This window comes from Cottoperca gobio, chromosome 24, assembly GCF_900634415.1.
Source record: "Cottoperca gobio chromosome 24, fCotGob3.1, whole genome shotgun sequence".
Lineage (NCBI taxonomy): Eukaryota > Metazoa > Chordata > Actinopteri > Perciformes > Bovichtidae > Cottoperca > Cottoperca gobio.
Genome location: NC_041378.1, coordinates 13,811,151 through 13,831,848, shown reverse-complemented (window position 1 = coordinate 13,831,848; position 20,698 = coordinate 13,811,151). Strand labels below are relative to the sequence as shown.

Sequence of the window (20,698 nt, the reverse complement as noted above, 5' to 3'; positions counted from 1 at the left end):
TAGAAAGAAATCCTGTCGAAACCAAATGTAGTGCAAGAAAGGACACAACAGAAGGGATTACCTTTTGAACCACAACCCTGTGACACATTAATAAATGCTTTAGTGGCATTTACTGGTCCACTATCACAGTGTTGTGAGTATCTTACAGTGCAGACATGACCTGTTACCTCAATTTACTTTGACTAGCAAATAGAGTGTCGGAGTGAATTTAGAAAGTTTTCTGCTAAGCAATCCTTCCATTGTCCATCCCTCATACTATCCTCCTTCCTCTCCGCCGTTCCATTTCCGCTTGAGCAAATAAGTGTGTCACAAATGTGGGTCATTCGTCTTTCTTTCCCCACTCAAGTCAATTCAATTTTGGTAGAACGATAAGAAGAAGATATCACATTTAAATAGCTTGGAGGTGCTCTGGGGCAAGATGCACAGCAGTCAGCCATACTTAAAATACTAGCTCCTCTCCGAGAGCCTTCCTCGAGAGAGTTACACGACGTGAGGGAGAGGAACAACACCTCGCCCATTAGAGGAGTGGAGGAGAGTGACATGGAGAATTAGTTTTCCTCAGTACATTATCAGCTGAAAGCGCGGTGGCAGTGAAACCTTTTACACAGACTTTCACCACAACCCACATGCTCTTCTAACGCATATAATGCAACTTTGCTCCATGATTTCAATCAAATGCTTTTAGGACCTGTTGACAAACACACACAATGGCCTGTGGTTTCTTTGACGCGAAAGGGGATAAAAAAGCACTTGGTTTCTGAGTAGCGGTGGGTCGTGAGTAGAGCCTGACCCATACATCGACATGGCTAATGGTACGGACTGATTTATGTGTTTTGTTCTCTTGTGACGCTGCCATTAATGAGCGCAGTTTGAGAGTGAAAGCAGACATGTTTGTGTTAACCAGTTGACAATCCTCTCTCACTTATGTTACGGCACAGGTAGTACTTGTAAAAAGGTTTTGTTCTTATGCACAGGATTTAATTAGCACTATGCCTAATCATACTCTGCATGAAGATTCTGCCGTACTTAGACGACTGGCTGATTTGTGTGCAAACAATCATGAGGATACGAACAGCAAGAATCTTGCACGCTCATTAGCTTCAAATAGGTGAAATCCTTTAAGTGCAGAACAATAGCTTCAAATAAGCCAAACTAAAGTGCAACATACAGAAACAATAGAATACAAAATCGTTGAGGTGCAGTCAAAACAGGTGAGTTTTCAGTCTGCGACGGAAGTGAAGACTGTCTGCTACATCAATGGGGACGTCGTTCCACCATCAGGATAGCAAACAGGCGGGTTTTGTTTGAGGGGAATATGGGTTCCACTCGCAAAGAGGGAGTGGCGAGCCGATTGGCCGATGCAAAGTGAAGTGAACGCGCCGGGGTGTATGGTTTGACCGTGGCCTGGATGTAGGAAGGACTTCTTCCCCTCTTCCGAGGAGGCAGGTTCTTGCCCTACATTCTGTTTCTCCGCCTCCTGGGCAAATTGACAGCTTCCTCAGGTGTCATTCCCTTGGGCTTATTGTCACTGCAATAGCTACAGGTCTTGTCTTTGAACAATTTGTTGTTGAGGTGGAACTCGGATGGCTCAGGTGTTACTTTGTGGCCGAATACAGCGTTCCTCCCTAAAGTGCTGACACGCACACTTCTGAATCGGTTTATCCAGTTGGCACAGTTTGACCCTCCCTTAGGAGACAGGGAAGAATGGTCAAAACTCTTATGCCCAGTGTGAGCCCTTAGAGCTTATACCGAGGCTACCGCGTGCATGCGGCGGTCTGAACAACTCTTCATCTGTTATGGCGATCCGAGGAAGGGCTGTGCTCTCTCAAAGCAGCGCCTGTCCCACTGGATCGTAGATTTAATTTCCCATGCATACGAATGACTGTTGTCTGCCGCCCAGAGTAAAGTGCCACTCCACCAGAAGTCTCTCCACATCAACCTGGAGAGGTGTGCTCTTTGATGACATATGCGCCACGGCCACATGGGCATCACCGAGCACATTCAACAGCAAGGGTGTCAAACTCAATCACAGAGAGGGCCAACATTAAAAACTGGGACTGCGTCGAGGGCCAAACAGGGTCAACATTTATTGAACAGGATAGACATATTGCATAAAGTGCAAAAAGATATGGAACATATTTAGGTAGGCTACATTCTCCTATTGTATGTAATATAACCTGTATTTTGTAAGGTGTCCTTAGGTGTCTGTAAACATTTATTATTATTATTGTTATTATTATGCACATGTGTCAGAGCCAGTTTGGAAATGTTTCATACCTGCCAGTTTAATGTTTGGGGTTAAGTTCTGTAGGAAGCCTCAGTAAGTGAAGGTGTGCATCAGTGAGACGACTCCTGTGTGGGTTTGTGTTCATCTTCATCACAGAGAAAAGCTGCTCACACATGTACTGCATGTGCTTCTAAACATGAAGGCGGAGTTGAGGCATCGTTTCGGGGATGAAGCTTGGAAACTGTGCATTACACTGGAGGTCAATCAGCTCCATTTGGATGTTCACTGTGAACATGTGAACATGAACAAATGTGCTGTCTCCACGTCAACTGCAAATGGATTGCGGAGCAGTTCAATTTGTCTGTAAAGTCGGCAAATCACCGAGTGAACGCTCAGTTTATCAGCGGTGGAGATGTTTGTCAGTGTTTGGAAACACGTAAAGTGACCAAAGTTTCCTTAATGCATCCGAGTCTCCCACAGGCGCAGCTCGGCTTGGAAAGCTCTCACTGCATCATACATTTCTGAGATCACACGGCCCTGAAGCTGGAGGTTTAACGCAGTGAGATGTGTATGCATATGGTGCAAATGGTTGAAGAGCAGCTGTTAATTTACTTTGTGTGTCGTTTTTAGGTATTTTCGGGGTAAATTCCCTCACCTGTAAGAGATAATAAAAAAATCCAAAACATGAAATTGTAAAAGCGAACGTATCTAGCTTGAAAGCAAGCTGCAGGCCGACAGCGGCACACTGCGGGCAGATTTCTTTGGCTGACTTATCATCAGCTCGGTCATGGTTTTAGGTGATTTGCTGGTGAAAAGACGTCTAGACTTCTAAAAATGAAATACTTGACAAAAGTATGGTTATAACTTTTGTCTAAATTGCAATTACTATATTTCCATGTTCTACAGAAGACCTTGGACATATTTATTGACAAAAGCAGTTCAAAACAAATGACATACATTACTTGTGAGGCTTTACTACAGCAGTAATGTCTACAACCCGGATTAGTCTATAGGCTAATTTAGGTTTCGCACAGATATATTGGTATCAGCATATATGTAGATAAGTTGCAGTACATAAATAGATATGCTGGTGTCATTTAGAAACAGTGCTGCCATTACATAATGTGTCCATCACACACAACTTACTGTACAAGTTCCTTCTTCAACTGTTGCACTCAGAACATATCAGCGCATGATTTCGACCGCTTTATTGTTATATCGGTCTCAAATAAACCGTATCTATCTGGTTCTAGTCAAACATCCTGATATATCCTATGGCCTCAGTTGTTAATCTTTTACTAGGTCAAACTGTTCAGTTGACTTCATGGTAATGAAACAGAACATGCACATAATAGGTCTCTAACACTTAACACAGCACAAGTGTAAAAAAGGAGCTTTTGCCAATTAAGTCAATTACATTGTGTAAAATAATTAGTTTTGCACTTTCGCCCGTGTCCTATCCTCTACTCTCCCTCATCCTCCTCCTGTATTTAGTGTTTACATGTACTGATCAAACTGCTCTAGTTAGAAAAAGAAGAGAAGCGTGGAGGTAGGAGGAGGAGGGACGAGGGAGGTTAACCAAAGAGTGTCTGAGGAAGAATCTTGAAGAATAAGAGACAAAGAGCTTTGCCTGCAGAAAGAAAGTGAAAAATGCATTTCTCTCAGCCATCCGCTTTGTCCTGACTTCAAAGGACCAAGGATTGCACTTAGGAGGTGTCTAAATGAGGTGATGTGAAAGATGAGAGCCAGAGCTGCGCTGTATCTGCCACTGCCAGTGATTCTCAAAGGACTTTAGTGGAGAGCCCCGGCACAAGCACACACAGGCTCACTGATCACTTTCAGCCCAGAATACAGAGAGGTGGTTTTGTTGAATGTGCCTTTTAGCCACTGCTTGAATGCCAATAATTCAATTTGTATTGCATGCAAAGACATGGTAAAAGAAGAAAAATATAGGGATATGTTGATATGTGTATGTAGTGTAGTGTCTCAGTCTGTATCTGACCTTTAATGACCTTAATTCATCCTTTCTGGGAATTTTACACATGTGTTTATGCATTCCTACACGTGTGCATGTGTGTGTCTGAATGATCTCAGATGTTCCTCTGCAGCAGATAAGAGCCGTCCACAATGTGCCTGAAGGAAGTTGCATAGCTAGAGGAGCACACTTAGAAACGGTGTGGAGGAAGGAGGACGGAAGAAGACGGTGGAAGGGATGGGGCTGGTGCGTTAGCATGCGCGGCGTACGTGTGTCAGCGGGGGATCGGACAAGACAAGATGTGAAACGTCATCCATCCACACGAGAGCTGCATGTCAAGACGCAAGAAGTCAGGAGGGAGTGCATGGGGGGAGGCAGGATGAGGAGGAACATAGGAGGCAGATGTCCATTGGGAGAATGGGTGAGACGAGTGAGACAGAGAGGCACATGTCCAAGACAGCGGAGGCAGAGATAGACAAGAGAGGACAGAGTAAGGGAGTAAAGGAGGAGGTGGGGGAAAGCAAAAATCCAGCCAGAAGCATAACAAAGACGGAGCGAGAGAGAACATCATGGATGATGGACAGATGAGGGAAGCAGCTTTGCTTTCTCTGTCATCCCACTCGGTTCTGCTATCTATCAGCGAGGAGTACACTCCCTCCAGTATCCCTCACTACACTCCATCCGTCATTGTGCATGCGGTGGGTGTGTGTCTACGAACGTGTGCATCCAAGATTTGATTGGTCTAGCACGCTCCAAGGAAAAAGGTGACCAGTGTGAGCCAGTCACATCATTGCTCTCAGTCCCCGAGTGTTTATAATGACTGAACACGGCAGACATTGGAGATGGATGATAGAAAGGAGTTGGAGTTTGTGTGCGTGTGTATGCACAGTTGTGAGTGTATGCCTATAGAGTTGTTTTTGTGAGCATGTGTATCACCTGATGTGTGTGTGCAAGCATGAATGTGGCGCACTGATGTATAGAACAAAGATTCCTGCTGCTTTTATCTCAGCATTGGTTGTTTTGTGGAGCGTGGCGGCGGCTGATAGTGGCTATCAGCCGCCGCCACGCACCTCCATCGCTCGGCCTCAGTGTTTTTCCCCCACATAGCCATTCCTCCATCACGTCGTCCTTACAGCCTTTTTTCCTTTCTTCTCTCATTTCCTCTGACCTCTAATCCCTGTGTCCTCTCCCCATCTGTCTGACCTTGAACCTGACTCAAACTGATTCATATACGCTCGTTTTGATGACGCAACTCTACATTTGCATTCAATACCCTGAAAAGGTTTATGTGTGTGTTACTCAACAATGAGGGTATAGTGGAATCGGAGTAGTTTTAAATAGTAAATTATTATCGTCTTTCTAGATGTGAATAAACTTATTTTAAATGTTATCCTGATTCTGACTCGACAGATAACTTAAAGATCCCTTGAGGTGCGAGTAAATTCTACATTCTGAAAGCGGATCCGTCCACAATCTCTCCAGCTTGCCTACATTGTATCCTCACTACATCACCTGCATTACATCTGAAAACATCTCTCAGCAGTCTGTGTTGTAATTGGTGTATAGGTGGGTAGACATGACACTTCACTGTTAAGTATTAGGACTTCTTAACAGCCTTAGTTCAATAATACAAAACAAAATGTATTTACTCTGGATATCCTAAATGATTGCACCAAAAATTTAAAGGGACAGCATTTTTTTCAAACATGCACATACTTAATGAACAAAAAACTTTCTTCAAGTCATATCTGGGAAGGCTTGTATGTTGACCAGGGATGACTGCATTTGTTTAAGAAGACAGATGCATACAGAGCACAGGGGAAACACTCAAAACTACAAAATAAGTTTTTCTCTACAAAGAAAAGCTTGGAATAAGCTGAAATATCAGTCAATTAATGGATTGGTTGATCAACAATTTTTTTTTGATATTAGAATAATTAGTTTCAGTCATTTATAAAGCATAAATAGTGAGAAAATGCCAAAATTGATCTGTTTGAATCCTCCAACGTGTGGATGTTTTATATAATTGTTAACCGAATATCTTAGCTTTCCTTTTATTATTATACAAACACATTTTACAGACCAATAATAGATCAATCAGAAGATGATTCACTAATGAGAATCGATTACAAAAAGCATCATCAGTTGCAGCCCCTACACCAAACGCATGTATAATGCTTTCGACTGCTCTAGAGCATGTCAACTGCGTTTTCTTACTACCACTCATGTCAAAGTAAAATTGGGGGCAGATAATTCTGCAGCCAACGCATCGCAGCTTCAGCACGCTATGATGGCTTTCACTGGACCAAGCGGTAGAGGACTTTACCCTTTTGAGAACCCAGATTTGGCCGTGGTGAAGGTTAGAGATCAATACCCAATGACTTGAAGGCTTTCGCTTGAGCTTATGCAAGTTCAGAATCCTTTTTGTAGATTTACAGTGAAGGATGGACTTTGTACAATCAGTAGCCATTGAGAGTTTGAGGAAAAACACAGAACGGTGGTTGGGTGAATGCTCTTCCAATGCATATCATTCCCACTGTAAAGACAAAGTGTCCTTTGGTGGTTGCTTGTGAAAGAGTTTTGATTTGTTTAAAGCTTTTATGAGGACATTTTGATATTGCAGAGGAAGAGAGGGAAGGAAGAGAACTGCAGACATGAAACAGGGTGGATGGATGAAAAACAGAGTGAATTAGTCGCTCAGTTTTAATAGGCCCTCGGGGCAGCCTCATGGCAGTGCCAGACTCTCCAATTTGGCTCAAGGCCTTTGTCGCATGCCATACCTCATTACTCTCCCTCATTTGCTGTCATTCTCCACATCATACCGTCTAATAAAACATTTAATCCATGGAGAATGAAGATACTTTAAAATATAATAGGGTCTCCTGTGAGATACCAAGCAATCTTAGACTGTTTATTTGACAGGAGTCAGCCCTCAGAACCTCAGTGCAAGGTATTTACACACATATTAGTGTAGAAATGTATTTGAAAAAGGTCCACAAAGTAATTTGCCTCCTACATACAAGCTTTCTCCTCTTGCGTCCGACTGTTTGCAGCTTTGTCATCCTCTTCAGGTAAGGAGGTCTGTGACTTAATCACAGTGGGGCTGTTAGAATCACTCTATGGGAACCCAGGAGTGGAGCAGCAGAGTGGACGCGACTCTCAACCAAGTTCAAGCACAGCTCTCCACGAAGCCTTTTCCCTCGTAACAGAACATGTTTCCTGGCAGCCGGGTGCCACTGGAGGGCCACTTACAGGGACCGGCACAACACCTGGCAGCCCGGCTTGAGTCTGTTTTGTTCCACATAAGTATTAGCTCTGTTTATGATTAGGGGAACACATCCGTGCCCAGAGTTCTCTGACCCTAAGTCAGTGGGCCTTTGAGAACTCTTATGCATAGAGAACGCAGCAATGTCATTTGTTATGCAATAGTCTCATGTAGCTTTGCATTACATAAAACCCCCTCACATAAAATCTATTTTTATCTGTTACTTCTGTTGCAGTCATGTATGCTGTGTGTGTATAGACAGAGCTAAGGCTGCAAGATATTGGAAAAAACTGACATTACAATATTGTTTTTTTCTTCTGCGATATATATTGTGGTTTAAAAAATATAAAAATATTTTTTTAAATAGCTCTATTAGGAAATAATTAATCATTCTAGAATTATTGGGGTGATTTTGTAGGGGAGTGCATCTGCATAGAAAATAAAAATAATATTTAAAAAAGGACAACTTTGCTTCCTGACGTTGCATTTCTATTCGGAACCAAATCTTCCTTCATTGGGTTGTTCTCCTGTTCCTCACCAATTTTCAGGTTGTGGTCAGTAACTACGGGGGGGGGGGGGGGGCTTTGGTTGTTTCATAAATTGATCAAGAATGATTGTGATTGGTGGTTCACTGTGCATGTAGAGCCTGCATGTCACTCGCTAACAACAAACTCTGTGTATCCAAGAACCCTTAATATTTGAGAAAACGATGTTCCAGCAGACAGACCTCTAAGTCATAGAAAATAAGAACATTTTTGCTTTTGTATCAAACAGCAAAAACGTTGTAGCAAGACATTTCCTTAGTTGACATTATACGTCCTGCGATGTGACTACTGTGGATGCGCACATTGCAATGTTGATGCTAAAACGATATATCGTGCAGCCCTGGACAGAGCCTAGAACCTCCCAGGCTTCCAACGAGTCCTGGCATACATACTGTATTTATGAGAATTTATTTTGGTCCATAAGATGGCTGGAAGCGGTGAGCGGCGACTCTGACATGTTACACCAGTATAGTCTTTATGACCTCATGACACAAACCAGCAGCCTTTCAGCAGTCCTGTAAGCAAACAGGTCGTGTTCTGACTGGCCAGCAGCCGGATTCAAGACATTGACATGCATTGCTGACATGAAACGTGACATGGTGGGATCAAGCATTAAATGATTGTTAGTGGATTCATTTGTTTTATATCTCTCCCCTCTGTTTTTGCATCATTCAAATAAGTACAATTCTACTATTGTGATCTTTCCCAAATAGCAGCAAGTGTGACTGTCCTGTATATTTCCCCCAGACTGGCCCTGCTACAACAGCGCCACTCCATTTGCTCCATTGTGTGTATTCACCTCTCCCTCCTTCCTGCCTTCACTTTCTTTGCTTCTTGTCTCTGTTGCTCAGCAGAGGCCCTGAGCACTGTGGAGTGCACATCCATTTTAAACCCGGAGGCTGTCAAGCAGGCCGTTGGTAAATGAGCAAGCTAACTTGTGGCTTTCAGTCTCCACATTTCTACTTTCCATTCTTTCTTATCTTTCTCTGCAAGCCCCATTGTAGATACTCAGTTAAAAATGTTTTATTCAAAACACCTTGTAAACGATTTTTAGCCTCAAGTCAAGTTTTGTATTTCACATTTCATTCGCTAGTGAGCTCACTCTTCAAATTAAAAGAAAAGTAGTCTGACAAAAGAACGTGGTATACTATATGTACAAAGTGCCTGAAGCAGAGGCACATTTGACAACACAATAACTTGCAGATCAATGATGAATTTCCTGCAAAGTTTCAAATAAACAGCACCCCAGCGTGTTGCAGATGTTGCCTGAAAGCAGAGATAGACAATCAGGCACAGAAAACAAAGCCCAGGGCCAGCGTATGTTAAGCATGTTCATTAATTTCTGTCGTTTCTCTCCTGCTGGCCCTGCTGCCTTCCTGGACGTGCCTTGGATCTTAATAGGCTTTGGATCCCTGCTAGACTGTTTTGATGCACACAGAAATGCCTTGAGAGAGGGAGGGAAATAAGAGCGAGATGCCGGGTGATAAATAAAGACAGACGACAGAGATGAACAGATAAAGAACATGTCACAGGAAATAAACGAGGGGAATTGAACAGGAGAAATAATGACTGGACTGCCAGGCTGAAAGAAAGAACTTTAATTAACTAACTGTGCAGTGTGTGCAATTATAAATCCGAGTCAATATTAATAAGTCGTCATTGGCATCAACTTTTATGTACTTCTGCACAATGAGCACGCCTCTGCACACAAATGCTGACCCATGCTTTTGGATGGTAATAATAACTACACGTGCGTCGTGTTAGTCACACACTGTGTTGCGTTTTGCTTTACCTTTAATGAGTCGGCTTGGCTCCATAGGTTAACACTTAGCCGAAGATGCTGAAGCAGCTTAGAGCTGTTGTAAATGTGCAGGGCCGGAAGGGCACAAAAAAGGACCCCATCAGCGTGCAGCTTCCTGAAGCCCCACTGTTCCGCCAGGCTTCCATGCAGAGCTCCATCTCTCTAAAGAGACTTCAAAGGCAGAGCCGATGTAGGCGTTAACCTTTGACTCAGAGTCTCTCTCTGTGCAAACAGGGACAGCCTAATTGATGCTATGCACTGCAGAAAAGGAATAACTTGTAGATAGAGAAGAACAGAATAGAGTGCTTTAATTTCCGCCTCTTACAGTATATAGAGACATACAGTGGTTGTGCATCTGCTGTAGCAAAGTAGCCACATTTTATTTTATGACCTTTAGTTACCAACAGTTTGCATCGAGTAATATATATCTATTTATTTGGTTAAATACGCCTTTACACTGAAAACTACTACAACATTCGTGGTCCATTGACTCCTGATCATGCACACGCAAACACATACATACATACTCATAAAGACTACGTGCATGCATGCACATGGACAAACATATTTATATCTAATCTCATTATTTATTAAGCGCTTAATTAACCTGGTGTACTTTTGGTTACAATGACATCACTGGTTTTTTTGGAGAAAAGTCTAACCAGGGACAGGGGTCCTTGGCTAGAAACCCTACATGCTGCACATCTGTGTCAACTTATTGTAACATGTTATAATGTTTGATGCATTGTTTGATGCACTGTCCCTGACAAATAAAACATGAATGAAGCAGGAAAATGAAGTTCATGTATCTTCAGTAAAAGAATATATCGCAATTTCCAGCTAGTGGAAACAGAACTGACATATACCACCACGAAGGTAAGTATGGATTTGTAGATAAGGAAGAATGGCAGGGTGCAATTTGGCGCAACCCTCATGGCCTTGAGATGGTCTGATAGCAGCCTAGCGCCTGAAGATTGAGTCAAGCCTTTGTCGCTCCCTGTGTTCCAAAATATTGCTGAGTGGACACACAGTTCATTCTGGTTAATTTTCCATCACATGTTCTGGCTCCTTCTCAGAGAGATGGAGGGAGCGATAATAAAGAGCACACTTTATAGTTGTTTAGCCTATTTTTGTTGTTGTTTTGTGTCTCTTTGTAGTCGTCATGCATCTCTCTGTGGTTTTGTGTCTCTTTGTAGTTGCTTTGTGTCTCTTTGTAGTTGCTTTGTGGTTGTTCTTCCCCTTTTCATAGTCAGTTGTGAGTCTCTTTGTATCTCTTTGTAGTTGTTTTGGTCTCTTTGTAGTCATTTTGTGTTTCTTTGTGGTCATTTGGATTCTCTTCCTGGTTGGTACGTGTCTCTTTAAGTGACATGCGTTCAAAAGGAAGGAAGTCAAGTTCGATGCCTTGCTCTAAGTTGTAAGAAGCTTTCCAAATGCACATTGCTTCATGGTGTCAATACTTCAGCGTTCTTACTTTGAATTCTGTTTTTAAAACTTTTCCTCTGCATCACAGCCGTGTGACGTGAAATGATTGGAGCTGTAAGATGGAACAAGAAGCTCTGACATGGCTTCCCACACTGCTGTATCAATAATGAATCAACAGTGGAGCCGAGGTTTCCATTTACTGAAAATGCTGTTACAGAGCCTTACTTAATTTTTTGGTTAAATCATAATAATGATATTCATGGTGTTTTTAAGGCTGTCTTCATTAAGGTTGTGATGTTATGTTATGTGTTTTTACACAGCTGAGTCCATCCGAGCCGTGGCAAGGTGTTATGGCAGAACAGCAGAACATTGTGTATGTGTGGAGGGTTTTGCATCCAACCAGTTTTTTTCTTTGCCAGCAGTGATTCCAGGGTTTTGTCTTTCATGAAACATAATCTGCGCATGTTTCTTTGCTTTCTAGCATGTCACACCAGTCCGGTTTTCAAATCCAAAACCTATTTTGAGCAGTTGAGCAAGTTCTCATTTAGGCAGGTCAACATGGGAACTTAACACTTTTGTCCTAATTTTGTGCACAACACTACAATGACACATGGTGTCCCACATGGTATCTGGTATTGAGGCTAATATGTGTCCCAACTTTGTGTTCAAAAACACAAATGCACAAGGCCTTCAGCCAAATGTGGCAGGTTTTAAAATGGAAAGGGTCGCTGAAATGTTTCCCTTCTCCTTGGATCCCAAACAGTTCCCATGGGCACAGCATGTCTTTGTGTCCCAAACTGTCTTTGAAACCTTTGAATTAACAGTTGGCTGTGCTTCTTCTCGTTTACAGGATACAGACCTACTGGATATAGCGTACATAAAAGATGCCAGAAATGGAAAGTGCACCAAAACGCCAAAGGTAAGCCCATAATTAAGTTGCTTTCCCAGCCCCACGTACTTGGATAATATACATATGGAAACATATTGATTTAGATTCCATATGGTTGTTTTTTTTGTCTATGCAATATTACATATCGAATCAAGAACAATAGTTTCGATATTGTTCTTGTTTTTGTCTGTTCAGGCTCTGGGAACACTAGTATTGCTGATGATATCCTTTGTAAGTGTTTATTTGTTGTGAGCATGAATGAGACACTGTCTGCATCTGTCTAGTCGTGAACTCAGTTATGGATACATTTGAAATTGGTTAAAGTGGTTGTAAGGATTGACATTTACCAAGAGACTTCTACGTACAGAAATTGGTGTAGTTAATGTAATTGTCTCTCATGTGACCTTCAGATCTTCATACTTTGCATTGATGTGACTTGGGATTGATATGTACTGTGCGCAGCTATATGGATGCTGTTCACAATTTGTCTGCACATATTAAATATAGTTGTTGGACAGTGATGTGAAGACAAAAGCAAGGAAGTGATGATCAAACAACACTCGAGATTGACAAACATCCCACACGGTACACAGTATGTGGATGGTTGCCAGGGTATCCAAATTGCTAATTAAAAGGCTTTTCATTGTGAGCGATGAGAGAAGAATTTGCACACATATTTCTTTTAATCTGGCATGCTGCAGCTGTGAATTTGGCACATTCTGGTGCAGTTACAAAGCCAAATCCATTTCTCGCTGTTCATTTCCCACTTACCAAGCGACGATGAGAACAATAACCTGCATCTTTTTCCACTTTCTTATTATACATCCCCATTAAATGACTCATATTCATACATCTGTCAGATCTATTTAGTCTTGTGATGTGCTGCTGTTCCATAGCAGCGGCAGTCTTCATTGGTTTGACTCAGTGCAGCAGGGGAAGCGAGTGGGGGTCGCGCACTGCTGCTCTGTCTGGGGAGTGAGTAATGATGGAATGAGTACAATAACACAGAGAGGATTCATGCATTTCTAAACAGCTTACAGAGTGATGCTACCCAGGGAGGAGACATGACCACGTGATAGGTAAGATGGTCGAAGCATCGAAAATCCATTACTGTGTGATGGAGCGATGATGCACCCTGGGCATTGTAATGGGAGCACCAGTGAGACACAGTGTCTAAAGAGTTGATGGGATGAGGAGAGGCTTGGAGGAAAGGGGGGGGGGGGAGTGATGAAAAGACTGTTGGGATGCAAGAAAGGAAAGCAGAGAGAGGAGAGGGAGAAGCAAGGAGCTTTTTATGTAAGTTCTGCAGAAGGCGAGGGAAAGGATGAGACGAAGGACACAGATAATGTGAGGTCAGAGGAAGATGTCTGGCGAGAAGCACAGATAATACCAGACAACAGTTGCTGTAAGTGGACAGCACTTTCCGTGGCTTGCTTTTAAAGCATTTCTCCTTCACACGTTTTAAGGATCTTGTCAGAATAGTGAAGGTTTGTTGTAAAGATCACTGCGCTCTTAACTTCTGCCCGAAAGAAATGCACAAAAGCAGCAAGGATTGCTTTGCAGTCAAACAGAAGGTTGGAAAATGATGGGGTTGGTTATGATGTAGACAAGTACAGAAATCTGAATAAGAGTCACTTGATGGAGTACCATACAGGATATGTGCTCAAACATTTGAATCAACCCTGGTAAAAATGCTGCCTTCCAATGAAAGTCATTGAAAGTGATCAATACGTTGCATCTCTCTCTGCATCTGTGTTCTCTCTCCATTGTTGTATCTAAGTACATGAGAGGTTAAATGAAGAGGAAGCAGGTCGAAAAAAGGAAATTGTTTCTAACTTATTACATACAACTCCTATTTTCACTGTCTTGTTGCGTCTGTTGGTTTTATATTTTTATGCTCTCCACTCTTTAAAGCTCCTTCTGCTCTCGCTCAAGAGCTTCCTTCGCAGCATTCATTCATTCATGCAAATTGCTGGAAACAAACACACTTGCCACATATCGGTAAAAAGCTTCAGAAGTGCTTTCATTGCGCCACTCAAGAGTCTCGCGTCTGAGCCCAATATTGTCAGACTCCAATGCAATCATCCTCAACAGACTGGCTCGAGATGGGCAGATGGAAAGGCTGTTTTAGCTTGCCTCTTTTAAACTCTTGTTTCTACTACGGCTCAAGTGACTTCATATTGTCGTTGAGAGCCATTGGAAATTTCTGTCTGAACAGAAAAGCATTAAGATTTGGAGCACGCGGCTGTGTTTATCAGCTCGTCGCAGTCTGTGGGCGGCATGTCTGCCCTCTGATGAACCTATGCCACCCTGCCCACCGGCTCCAGCTACTCAGTTATGATTCATGCATTTTCACTGTGAAGACACACACACACACACACACACACACACACACACACACACACACAAACACAAATACATTAAAACACAAATACATTTGATAGAGAGGAACGCTCACAATCACTTGTGCTCTGCGTACAGCTGAGTAGAACAATAAAGCACCATGAAAACAGTGTCCTTTGTTCTACCGTGCTCAGAATGATGATGCTCATTAGCATGCGTCCCACCCATCATAATTCAGGCTGATTCGTTTGGCCGTTTTTCAGTACGACAAGAGGCAACCTTTGTTTGATGGGTGACTCCAGAAATAAATCACACACCCTGAGGTCTGGTAGTGAGCAACGCACTAATAATCATCCACTTCATTATACCCACAATTAGCTGGCATATTTGCAATATTTAACGCAGAGCATCGAGGGCATGAGGCTAACACAATCATTTTGTGTTGCCTGTTAATCGGTATGGTTCTTTTTACATGCATGGTTATCATGAAGTATTCAAACTGTGGTGGCAAGGAAGCAAGTATCTGTTTCATGTTGGCAGTGGCACCTGCAACTCTGTCCTCAGCTGGATGAACATGAATGTTTCTTCTTTTCCCTCGTGCACATCAAGTATTTAGTAGTACTTTTGCTCAAATTGTTAGTTTCAAAAAGCAAATATTGGCAATTGAAATGTTAGGTGCTGGGCAAAGAATGGAACAACAACATCACTGTTTACTTTACAGTCCTAAATATGACAAAAGTATAATTAATTGACAGTGTCTCACAAAACTGATCTCCGGAGAGACGTTCATTTCAGAACCACCTGACATTTCAGGCATTTTGGCCTTTCATTGGTATTTGTTAGCCACCTTAACACTTTATAAGACTGCAATGTATTTTCGAGTGTGTAAAGAACTTTGAAAGAGAGAAAAATACTAGAGGCTATTACTAGTTAAATAAAGCCCTCACTATGGATAGTAGCATGCCGCAAATTCCATATATAAAGTCACTTCACCGGAAGAACTGCAGAAAAACACAAAACAAACAGAAGGAAATAAAATCATTAATCACCTGCATTCTGTGCATTTGGGGGGTAAACAGGATGTGTTAAAGCCCCTGGCCAGTGTACCAGGCTCCACTGTTCCAAACCACCCATTCATATTGTCTCTTTATCAAATCAGCAGATTAGTTTGTTCCTGCACAGCATGTTCCCTCTCCGCAGCACCGACCGAACAACCAAACCCAATGACATCTCTTGTACACTTATCCATGCCACTAACTTCTACATTACTGTGTTCAGATAACTTCCATATTGTCAGGCCGTCCGTCTGCTTTCTGGAAGTGTTCTTCTGTCTGAATTGTTCTTTCTTAGCAGAACTGGCAAGAAATGTAATCGTCATCTCACCACGCTGCTTACAGTAGGTGTCTGACAGACAAAATTACATGCTTTCTCTCCTTCTCTTTGACAACCAATTGGATATCTTTCTGTGTGATGTCCTGCTTGTTCCTCAGAGCTTTTGTAGTTCAAGGTTGTAACATACATCTTGAAAATGGAAAACCTTAATGATTCAGTGTTCTATACCCCAGACTTTATTCTCAGATATTTCCGTCTTTTTATATAATTAAGGTTAGAAATCAAGCACAGCTGCTGGTAGAATGGAGGGCAGGAATGTAGTCGGAAAATGAGTCTGCCATGTGCGAGGTGAATTATTTTGCTGCGTGTGTTAAACAAGACACAAGGATCGCGTAGCCCATCCATCCCATGATACATAGCAGCCAGGCTGAGGTGCAGCTGAGTGCAGCACATGGCTGTAAAGACCCTCACATGCTCACACACAGACGGAGGAGCATTTTTTGGTTGCAGTACTGATGAATTTCACACACACAAAGCCATGCTTGCTTGTGGAGATTAAAATAATCACACATAAACTGAGAGGGGAACAAATTGATTTCTGGGGTCTTGTCAAAGAGGATAGTATACAAAGGTGGACCGCCACTGTTATCAGCCGGGAAACACATGGACATAACAACCATAATCACGCTGCTACAGTATGCAGTTAAAATATTAAAGGAATGATGTGAGTAATTTTAGAAGATGGGTAGTTTATTCTTGGTGCTGCACATCAACAGCAATGCTGAATAAAACTTTAGGCATTAGGTTTCTCTATTGGCTTCCTTGTTCCGTGTTGTCTTCATAGTGCATAAAAATGTAATGAATGGACTGAAGTCGACAGCAGAATCAAGGCTAGGATATTAATTTCCTCCGGAGCTATTTGTTCCTTGAGACTTTTATTGTGAGGAGAGAGGAAGTGGCCGCCAGCTCTGTTACAGTCTAAGCTTGCAGCAGAGAGGACTGCTGCTAAATACAGAGCAGCTTGTGTGTCCCCAGCAGTGTAACAGGATCTGGGAGAGGCCAGCAGGCCATTATCACCAGCGCTCTGTCTGGCCAACAAAGTCGGCTAAAGCTCCATCTCCCACAGCAGTAAGTGCTAAACAGCTCCTCCGAGTGCACAGCAAGCTACTGTCGGGTTTAGATGTGCCCTTATCCAATGCACATTCAACGCGGCTGTGTTATGACAGTGTTCGAGGCAATGATTACATAGTTTAGACAGTAAGCATGAAACTGTTCATACAGTATCAGTGTCCTGACATTTATTTTTGGAAACATGGAGTCTGTGGAGACTTCTAGATCCTGAGTGGACAGCACTATTTTTTTCAATACCACATCTCTTAAAGGGGACATATTATGCCCTTTTTCAGGTTCATTTTGGGTTCCTACTAGAACATGTTTACATGCTGAATATATCTGTATAATAATTCAGGCCGATTCGTTTGGCCGCTTGTCAGTATGACAAGAGGCAACCTTTGTTTGATGGGTGACTCCAGAAATAAATCACACACCCTGAGGTCTGGTAGTAAGCAGCGCACAGCGCTAATAATCATAATTCTAATGAGCACTGTATGTGAACGGCAGCCAAATCTGAATGGCTTGTTGAATCAAAAACTGACTGGGTTGTCTTACTTCACAGTTTGTGGGTTGGTAGATCCACAAGCACTGTGAACATTTTATGAGATGTCAACTTTAAAGCTTAAACAAATATGAGAAAACATTTTTTTTTTAAATGCAATACCAGGAGCGAGAAAAGCTTCTTTTTTTTATCTCCTACTGTACTGCATTTTGCTTCGTGTTTGGAGGCTCTTGCTGAGGCAGTGTTTATTTCCATCATCTTTGCTGTCTGCTGTGTATCGATGAAAGATGTGGTCACAGTATGTGCTCCAGCTGCAACAATCACAGCCCTTCAAATTTATCGATGTTAGAGTGGGCAAGGCCTTTGTCTGACCCTGGACTCAGCTACACCCCCGCATGGCAAGATGAATAGCTGAGAAAGCCTGGAATTATTAGTTCAGAGACAGTGCATATTGTGCTTTATATACTGTGCACTGTAATGAACACAGTTTACTGTTTAAGTGTCTGCAGCTGTAACAAAATGAGTGACTGGTGGACAAGATATATGAAACGTTTCCCAACAGTCTACAGAAGCTTTCAATTCTGATTTGCATCACAATGGCAGGGGAGATTTCTTAAAAGCAGTAAAATCACCAAGCATAACAGATTTGATGAGTATTTAGGATGGTGGTGGCATATTGTACATTGTGATACTGAGTCAATGATTGATTGTTGTGTGTGACGCATGATAATATGTGTGTTATGTAGAGGTGTTATTTTCAGTATTTGTCAATGATGTGTGCATGAGCCTGTGTTGCAGACGTACCACTAATATATATGCAATCAGCCATAGTCTCACAGGGGCAAATTGTAATTCAAACCCTGGTCTCACCTACTGCACAACTACACAGTCCCCTGCAGTCAGAGGAAATAATAGTTGATCCCTGCTTACAGGCTGACATGCAGGGATCAGTGCTAACCTATGAGATTTAGTCTAGATGGACGTTGGCAGCACATCTTGCTCTCACTGATGGTTGTAGATTAGTGTCACATGGCAGTGTGTTGAAATAGTGGACTTGAGACCATCAGTATTAATCATCAAATCCTTAAGAATGGCATTTGTGCAAACGAACACTGATGGTTTGAGAGATGAGCAGCTGAATGTAAGAGGAAACTTTAGGGGGACAATCAACGATAATGAGTTTGTGTGAAGGCCTTTGTTAAAAAGGCTGAGAGACAGATAAAGAGAGAGAGAGTGTGTGTGTGTGTGTGTGTGTGTGTGTGTGTGTGTGTGTGTGTGTGTGTGTGTGTGTGTGTGTGTGTGTGTGTGTGTGTGTTCAAGAGAGAAATAGAGAGATTAAAGGCATAATGGGTCTTTGGCTTTTGTACTAGTGCGGGGATAAGGCTAGAGCTGAAGAAAATAGTAGATTAACAATGTTATATAGACAGTTACGTATCTTTTTATACCATATATACAATACTTGTTGAATGATCAGAACATAGGGATGAATATCTTTTAAAATATCACTAGCTAAACATTAGAAAGTTACTATGATAGCACAGACCCCTCCAAGGCTAATGGCGCATTCACATGCTCCTCGGATAGTCCTATTTCCCGAGTTGGAAAGTCCTTCTTCGGACTTCGGTGTGTTCATGAGCTTTATGTCATAATGTGGACACAACATGGACGCTACAAAGACAATGTATTGGATTGGATTGTGTAAAAAGCGTTTAAACAACACGTTAATAGACGTTACCAAGTTGTCGTTCCAACTTCAGGAGGCGTTCACGTTTTTACGGTTGGGAACACATTTTTCCCATGATTAGGACAACACATGAATGCAGCACAAATGCCCTATCACACAATGTTAACGAAGTATCGACCCCATGATTACGTTCTGCTCCAAAATATAATGCTTTCTTCCTTGGCCCACACTTCACCTTTTCAAAATGTTTAATGAAAATCGGGCAATTAGTTTTCATGTAAACCTGCTGACAAACAAACATACAAACCAAACTGAAACATTATCTTCTTGGTGGTAATAATAACAATAATTATAATTTGCTAGATTTTGAGTTAAATCAGTAACTATCTGATCAAAGATTAAGTAAACATTGATGTCAGCTTTCAGCACTAAGAAGAAGGCTAAGAAAACCATTAAATATTCACATTAGAGAAACTGGAACCAGTGCATTTTCCATTTTTGCTCAAAGAAATGACTTAAGCAATACATTGATCATCAAAATTGTTGCTGTTTCATTTTCTATCAATTGATCTTTGTAGCTCTATTTAACTGTTTTTATCAATTGGTGCTATGGACACATTTCAGTCTGTGCCAAGAAAAGTATTGAGGTTTATTACCAAGCCATAGTCAAGAATCATCAGGTGGTTGCTATTTTCTTTCTATTTCAGAGCTTAAAACACAAGATATAAAGACTTTCTGAAATGTCTATGCTGAAGATGAATGTTACACTTTGCTTGTCGTAATTGAGAGATTGGTAGGTGATCAATGTAAATGAATGGAAGTGTGGCTCGTCCTTCCTACCCAGCGGGCTAAGGGACATTTTATTGCACGGAGGCATGAAACTGTCTGTCAGTTGACAGTCAATTACTTAGCGTGAAGCTGGCCATCTCATTACCGCTCATGGAGAAATCGTAGGTGATGCTCTCTCTTTGGACTACCTCAGGAGCTGCTTTTCCCAGCTAACGTGAGACCCCAGCTGCTGGACCAGGATGAAGGAGGAAAAGAATGACTGAATGAATAAACAGATGAAATAGAGACTGTGGTGATGAACAGAGCGACCTGTGTTGGGCAGAGGGAGAGTTACCTAAGAAGGTCCAGAGATGACTATCTTGGTGAAAAGGCAAGAAGGAGCACAATGGTGCACCTGTGCCGGTAAAGTTCCCACCTTTAGCAGAACCCCAGCTGGAATGTTTCAAACAATCTTCTCATGAAAAGAGAGTTATTTCTTGCCTTTGTTTCATTTGAGCTTAGTAGTGAAATGAACAAAAGAGAGAACGAAGGAGTTTGATTGTGTGCTATGGATCAGCCAAAACAAATAATAATAATTTTTCACCCTAAGCTTCACAAACAAACTGTAACATCCAATAGTATAAGACATTCACATTGTTGTATTTGTTTCTCAGTTGTCTCTGTTATTAAATTCAGTTAAGTCAGCTGGGTGTGTGCTGCACATTGTATCAAATAAATTCAAGCAGACCATTGGCTAGATGCGATCACAAAGTCTCATTAAATTACAAAGCAGTTCAAACGCACGACAACAGGAGAGGAACACAAAAGCAAA

General features: G+C 41.9%; 1 protein-coding gene across 5 annotated transcripts in view; it reads left to right on the top strand.

Moving 5' to 3' along the window:
* Positions 1 to 20,698, top strand: part of plcb1l (phospholipase C beta 1-like) — a 110,722-nt gene that overhangs the window by 16,766 nt on the left and 73,258 nt on the right. For all 5 annotated transcript variants that reach the window (XR_003834597.1, XR_003834596.1, XR_003834598.1 and 2 more), the window contains exon 3: positions 12,086 to 12,154. Coding sequence is in view for 2 of the 5 variants with exons in the window: in XM_029462747.1 (XP_029318607.1) it covers positions 12,086 to 12,154 (69 nt within the window). In the remaining 3 variants the exon portion in view is untranslated. The remainder of the gene's footprint in view (positions 1 to 12,085; positions 12,155 to 20,698) is intronic.